General features: G+C 42.3%; 1 protein-coding gene across 2 annotated transcripts in view; it reads left to right on the forward strand.

Moving 5' to 3' along the window:
- Positions 1-6,947, forward strand: part of adarb2 (adenosine deaminase RNA specific B2 (inactive)) — a 748,761-nt gene extending 741,814 nt beyond the window's left edge. For both annotated transcript variants that reach the window (XM_043690659.2, XM_043690662.2), the window contains one exon: positions 3,354-6,947. In XM_043690659.2, coding sequence (XP_043546594.2) covers positions 3,354-3,566 — 213 coding nt within the window. In that variant the 3' untranslated portion in view covers positions 3,567-6,947. The remainder of the gene's footprint in view (positions 1-3,353) is intronic.
- Positions 6,948-7,585: the final 638 nt, after the last annotated feature.

Genomic DNA, 7,585 nt, shown 5'->3' on the forward strand with positions numbered 1-7,585 from the left:
GGAATCCTAGTTCAGGATTCTCTTAAGGTTAATATGCAGGCTCAGTTGGCCATTAGGAAGGAAAGTGAAATGTTAGTATTCATTTCAAAAGGGCGAGAGTACAAGAGCAGGACGTACTGCTGAGGCTGTATAAGGCTCTGGTCAGACTGCGTTTGGAATATTGTGAGCAATTTTGGGCCCTGTATGTAAGGAAGGATGCACTGGCATTGGAGGGGTTCCAGAGGAGGTTTACAAGAATGATCCTGGGGACGAAGAGCTTGTCATACAAGGAGTGGATGAGGACTCCATATCTGTACTCGATGGAGTTTAGAAAGATAAATAGGGATCTCATTGCAACTTACATAACACTGAGACACTTGGATAGCGTGGATGTGGAGAAGATATTTCCACCAATAGGAGAGACTAGGACCCGAGGGCATAGCCTCAGAAAGAAAGAATGACTCTTTAGAACTGAGCTAAGGAGACATTTCTTCAACTAGAGGGTGGTGAATCTGTGGAATTCACTGCTGCAGAGGGCTGTGGATGCCAAGTCATTGAGTTAATTTAAGACAAAGATAGATAGGTTCCTGATTAGTAAGCGGATCAAGAGTAAGTTCAAGAAGGTGGGAGAATGGAGTTGAGAAGCCAATCAGTCATGATCAAATGGTGGAGCTGATCTGATGGGCTGAATGGCCTAATTATCCTCCCATATTTTCTGGTCTTATGGTCTTTCAATTAGTGTTTGCCCCAGAACACAGGGGCATTCATTAATATTTCTTCACTGAACTCTAAGTAATCCTCACAGTTTCTCCAGTTCTGACTACAATACTCGGACAGGTGAAACAGCCTAAGGTTTTCTTCCAACTCTCATGGCTTGGACTTTGCTGAAAATAAACTGCTCTGTTGTTGGTCTGAATCTTTCTCTTCTGCTGAACCTGCTTTGGGGCTCTGACATTTCAATTCTATAGGTCATCAACTTAAAGAGTCATAGAGTCATTACATCATGGAAACAGACCCTTCTGAGCAACTCATCCATGCTGACCATGCTTCACAAACTAAACTAGTTCCACCTGCCTTGCTTGGCCTATATCCCTCTAAACCTGGCCGATTCATGCACCTGTGCAAAAGTCTTTTAACTATTGTAACTGTTCCTGCAACTACTACTTCCTCTGGCTGTTCATTCCACAGAGAGCCAAACCAGCCTCTGAGTGAGAAATTTGCCCCTTAAGACTCTTTTTAATCTTTCTCTTCGACATCTTAAAAATATGTCCTCTAGTTTTGAACTCCCCTATTTGAAGGGAAAAAAACTTTGCTATTCACCTTATCTATACCCCTCATGGTGTTATAAACCTCTATGAAGTCACCATTCAACCTCCTACAGTCCAGTGAAAAAAATCCCAGCCAATACTGCTTCTCCTTATAACTCAAAACTTCCAATCCCAGCAATATCTTTTCTGAATCCTCTCCAACTTAAAAATATTCTTCCTACAGTTGGGCGACCAGAACTGCGGACAGTATTCCAGAAGTGTTCTCACCAACATCCTGTACAACCTCAAGATGACATCCCAACTCCAATACTCAATAGTTTGAGCAATGAAGGCACGCATGCTAAATGCCTTCTTATCCACTCTTGTCAACCGGTTACACAACTTTCAAAGTAACTGAACCCCTGGTCTCTCTGTTCAACAGCACTACCCAGGGCCTTACCATTGACTGTATACATCCGGCCCTTGTTCGTTTTACCAAAATGCGATGCCTTACATTTATCCAAATTAAACTCCATCTGCCATTTCTCATCCTATTGGCCCAATTGATCAAGATCCCAGATGGAGTTTTAATCTTTATATGCAAATGCCTGATAACATTTCATTGCATCAGCAGTATAACCTTCTTCACTGTCCATTATGCCACAAATTTTGGTGTCATCCTCAAACTTACCAACCATGCCTTCTAAATTCTCATCCAAATCATTTATATAAATGACAAACAACAGTGGCCTCATCACCTATCCCTGCAGAACATTGCTGGTCACATGCCTCCAGTCTGAAAAACCAACCCTTTACCACCTCCTACTGTTAAGTCAATTTTGTATCCAATTGGCAATCTCCCCCTGAATCCCATGTGATTTAACTTTACTAACCAATTTACAATGTGGAACCTGATCAAATGTTCTTTGTCCATGTAGATAACGTCTACTGCTCTGCCCTCATCTATCTGTTTCGTCACATCCTCAAAATCTCAATCAAGTTTGTGAGACATGATTTCCCACACACAAAACGATGCTGACTATTCCTAATCAACCCTTGCCTCTCCAAATGCACGTAAATCCTACCTCTTAAAATCACCTGCAACAACTTACCCACCACTGATGTCAGTCTCATTGGTCTGTAGTTCCCAGGCTTCTCCTTACAACTTTTCGGAAATAAAGGCACAACATTAGCCACCCTCCAGTCCTCCAGCACTTCATTTGTGGCTATACATGATGCAAATATGTCTGCTAGAGGGCTCAAACTTTCTTCCCTCATTTCCCACAGCATCCTGTGATATACTTGATAAGGTCCTGGACATTTATCCACCTTTATATTTTTTTAAAGACTGCCAGAACCTCCTCTTCTGTAATGTGGGCTGTTTTCAAGTTAATAAAACATCAGCAATGATTTCACCCATTAGCTTGTCTATTCATTTATCTTCATCTCACGAATTCTTGAATCATTGCTAAAAAAAAAGTTTCTGATCCTTAAAAAGAAGCCAGGCACCTTCACAGAACAAAGACCCAAACCTACCTATCTCTACTTTATAACCAATAATAGTAATAACATATTATAAACTTCTATTACAACATCAAAGTCCAGCATGGTAGACATTGCCAGACTCTAGCTTGTCAATGACTAAAATCTGATTAAACCAGTGACAAATGATTTGGTACTGGGCTCTGTGAAGTGATTATAACTTCACCTTATAAGTCAAACCCTCGAATCCTGGACAATCCTGCCGACAACTAAACCAGACCTACCTAATAGTGAAGAAGCCTTTCATTAAACATTACAATGACAAAGGAGCATATTTTTGGAAGTGCTTCAGCCTACGTTGTAATTTATTTGAAATCATTTCAATTTTTGCACAGATGGAGTTTTAGTCTTTATATGCAAATGCCTTATAACATTTCATTGCACCTGCACCAGCACCAGCAGCAGCAGTGACCAGACCCGTATCGTTATTTTAATGCTCTTATTTTTATATAAAACCCTTCATGGGAAGTAGACAAGGTGTGCAAGCCGGGAAACTGCTTGGAGAAACTAAATGTGGAAATTGCACATCTGTTTGAGTCTCCTGCCTGCACCGGCTCACTCGTTCTGTTTTCTTCCTTTCCACAGCTGAGTACACGAGGCTCAAACCTTCAGGGAGCGCCATCCATGTACTGCGAAGCCAAACTGGCAGCCGAGCCATACCAGGTGGCCAAGCAGCAGCTGTTTAAGGCATTGCGGAAAGCCGACCTGGGCACCTGGGTAAAGAAACCACCGGAGCAAGATCAGTTTCTGCCAACTGCGGAGGGACAGCAGGCACAGGCACTGGCTTGTGATTTTTAATATGGACTTCAACAAAAGAACGTGAAAAGCTAACCTCCAAAACTCCCCCGTTTCTTCAGAAGACAGCTTCACGCCGTCGCCTCACCGCAACCCTCTACTGCCCCCATCACGACCAGTCTCAAAAACTGTTCACAGTATTACGGAGCTCCATTGCCCCATCGACAATGAATTGCCTGACAGAATCACACAATCCTCCGTTTCTTACACTGCAGCTCAAAATTAACAAAATTCAACAACATTGAATCGGAAACGCAAACTGTTGGCCCAACAACTGACGTGACAAGCACTTTAGGGGGAGAGATAAAATCCTTCTTTCATCAAGTTTTCTGATAGGGTGCTTTCCTTCCAAATGCTCATTTGCTGAGCCCGTTAAATATAATTTAAGAATTAATTTCTTAATAATCTGAAATTTATGCACAGTCTCCCAATGCACAAATCTTTTCCAATTAATGTCCAAACATTGATTGGTTTAAAGTGATTATTCAATTTTGGTGAAAAGCAAACTTAAATTGAGCTATCACCGCAAAAAGCAGCCTTAGCTCCACCCGAATCAGTCCAGTTTATTGCTGAGATAAATATCACCATATCACAAGTTAGACATGAATGAATTAACGCCAAGCAATGAGCTGTTCAGAGAAGCACAACAATCTCTTTTTGAGTCAAGACAGCCAACTCTCTAGGAAATGGGGGTAGAACCCGAGTGAAACCTAACTAAGGATTCTGGCCTGTTCGAGAATCATACTTCCACAATTAGGTTTTCAGTTTAAGGGTTGATCAAACGTTTTATAGAAAACAGGAGAAAAAAAACCCCATGAAACCAGAGCTGAGAGAATGAACTCACGGCTACACCAGAAAACAACCAGCAGCTAGATGTTGTAAAGTGGGGGATAGGGAGAATTGCCCCATTGACACACATGACCCATGAAACTTACAGAATACTGAGAGGCCTGGATAGAGTGGACCTGGAGAAAATGTTTCCACCTGTAGGTAAGACTGGGACACAAAGACATAACTTCAAAGTGAAGGGACGACCCTTTAGAACTGAGATGGGTTCTTTCAGCCAGAGGGTGGTGAATCTGTGGAACACATTGCCACAGAAGGCTGTGGAGACCAAGTCATTGACTGAGATAGGTAGATTCTTTGTCGGTGAAGGGATCAAGGGTTACAGGGAGAATGGAGTTGAGAAACATACCAGCCATGATTGAATAGGGCAGCTTCTTGGCTCAGTGATTCACACTGCTGCCTTACCAGGCCAGGGACCCCAGGTTGGATTCCAACCTCGGGTGACTGCCTGTGTGGAGTTTTACATTCTCCCCGTGTCTATGTGGGTTTCCTCCAGGTGCTCCAGTTTCATTCCACAGTCTAAAGATTTGCAGGTTAGGAGGGTTGACCATGCTAAATTGTGCATGATGTGCAGATGGATTAGACATGTTAAATACGGGGTTATAGGGATAGAGTGGGGGCTGGGTCAGAGTGGGATGCTCTTCGGAAGGTCCGTGTGGAATCAATGGGCCGAATGGCCCAATTCTGCTCCTATATATCTCATGGTGACCCAAACCGATGCCACACTCAGCTGGACTTGCAAGTGGATGAGCAATCTGCCTGCCCCTCCCAACACAGGCACGAGGCCGTTCAACTATGCAAATGGAGTTCAACAGCAATTATAGAATCCTGAAGCAACACTCAGACACAAGTCTCTTATTTAGGTCTTGCCTGGGATCTTTGAAAGGCCTCTTGACAAACACTGCAAAACTTATACCATTTGTCAAGCCAGAAGGAGAGGTATCACTCACAAAAATATCATTTGTCGCTGACAACTCAGACTCACTCTCCTGCATATGTGGCTATCGGCTTCAGTTTACTTCAGTGAGGCAGAAAATGAAAAACTGCTAATAATTGTGAAAAACAGTCCATTTCTAAGTATTACTCTGTTTTTCTAACTTTTTTTCCACTCTGTGATATGATCACCCACACTTACAACAGAGCAGTAATGTTATCAACACATGTCCGCAGTACAATTTTGGAAAGACTTTTTAAAAGATGCAGGTTTTATTTTCGAATTCAGATTTGAAATAGATTGGATTACATGCTTGGCTGAAGCAGCATGTTCCAAAAAATATGACCACGTCAGCGAGAAAATTAGCCCTGAACCATCTGAAATGCACACGTCTTCACACCGAAAGCTGTTATTCGAGAACATTTCCCTGTTCACCCCAACCAAATAAAATTCCTGAGGTCATTTATTCGTAGCAGCCTCCAGCCATCTCTTTAGAAACTGCTGGTTAGGCCTTTAACTAAAGACTAGTCTGCATGGTGCATGCTCCCTCCCTCTGCCCCACCATCACCTCCCCGATTTGTACATGAAGATGTCTGTCGGAGCTCTATTACATATTGAACATGAATTTTCCTGCTGCCGAGGTATCCCAATTTGGACAGGAGTGCTGCTTATCCAATTAAAAACCTGCTTCATGATTGGATCAGAGGACCTGTGTTTTTCAAAGGGTTGATGTCCAAACCAATATGCAGTCTTCGAGTCTCCCGGTGGCTGGCTTCCACTTGAATATGGAGCCCCATGTGAATTGAGTGCCAACCCACTGATCTCTGGCTGGGTCAGCACTAGAGGGAAGCAGTGAACAGGGATCTGGTAAATCCATTGTGAGCTTGGTCTGTGGACCTTCAGGCCCCTCACCCTGAGCCCTTTAGCCTCTGCTCGGGGCAATATTTCTTTCGCATGCTGTGCATCCACGTTTGGTTTTCTGTTTTAAGTGAAGGCTCATACAGCGGATTAGTTTTAAACAGGCATTGCAAAGATCTTTCTGCAGATTCTGGAAATAGGCAGAACAGTTCATTAAAAAATCTCGCACTGACAGCGTTACGGGGTAGTTTCCCATTAACGACTTGGTCTTATTTGTGAATGATTAGAATCGGATTTAGGGACAGAGAGAGACTCTGGAGAGCTCAGGTAATACAGAAAGTAAAAAGGCAGCTTTTCCTTTCAGAATTTCCGTTCCGATTAATACATGTGGTACAGAGTACATTTTTGCTTTCAACTCTGCACCAATAACAGAAAGACATTTCTGTCCAATTTTAGTGTCTGGAATTTGTTTTGTGGTCTTTAAGTCATGATGACAAGAAACAGTGTTACTCATAACAAATTGACTGTACATTTCCTGATATTTTTGCTGTCTTAATTTTTAAATTTCATATTTAACAAATGTAAAAAGATTAATATTCTGTGTCATGCGACACGATATGTAAGAAGATTGGGTACTTTTGTTCGGCTCCGTTAGCAACTGAGAACATACGAGCCTTTTTTGAGGATGTAAAAAGTGTGTAATGCAATTGGTGCCATGTATATACAATAAAATCTTGAACATGGAACTTAAACTAGAACTGTTCTGTTGCAATTTGCAATTTGCACAAAGCAGTGGCAATGAAACTACTTCCTTCACATAAAGTCAACACAATAGAATACAAGTCAGAGGAGATAATTACTGAAACAAAATAACCAAAAGAACTGCGGATGCTGGGAATCAGACATAAAAGCAAAAATTGCTGGAAATACTCAGCAGGTCTGGCAGCATCTGTGGAGACAAAGCAGAGTTAATGTTTTGGGTCAAGAAACCCTTCTTCAGAACTGTTTATTGCTTTAGCTAGATCTCACTTGCACATGACAGGTCATGTGAATTGGCCATGCTAAATTGCCCATAGTGTTAGGTGCATTAGTCAGAGGGAAATGGTCTGGGTGGGTTACTCTTCGGAGGGTCGGTGTGGACTTGTTGGGACCGAAGGGCCTGTTCCCACACTGTAGGGAATCTAATCTAATCTATGACATTTAGTACTCTGTCTACAGGGGACTCGGTATGATGACAAGCTCGATCATATTGAATGGCACATGCTTGAGGGGCCAAATGGCCTACTCTCAATCCTATTTTCCACATTTCTACGTCATTGGCCTACTAATCCAGAGACTCAGGCTAATTTGCTGGAAACATGGGTAAAAATACCATTGTGACAAC

This window comes from Chiloscyllium plagiosum, unplaced genomic scaffold (genome assembly GCF_037043375.1).
Source record: "Chiloscyllium plagiosum isolate Xiang-an unplaced genomic scaffold, Cpla_swu_hap1 HiC_scaffold_5, whole genome shotgun sequence".
NCBI classification, from domain to species: domain Eukaryota; kingdom Metazoa; phylum Chordata; class Chondrichthyes; order Orectolobiformes; family Hemiscylliidae; genus Chiloscyllium; species Chiloscyllium plagiosum.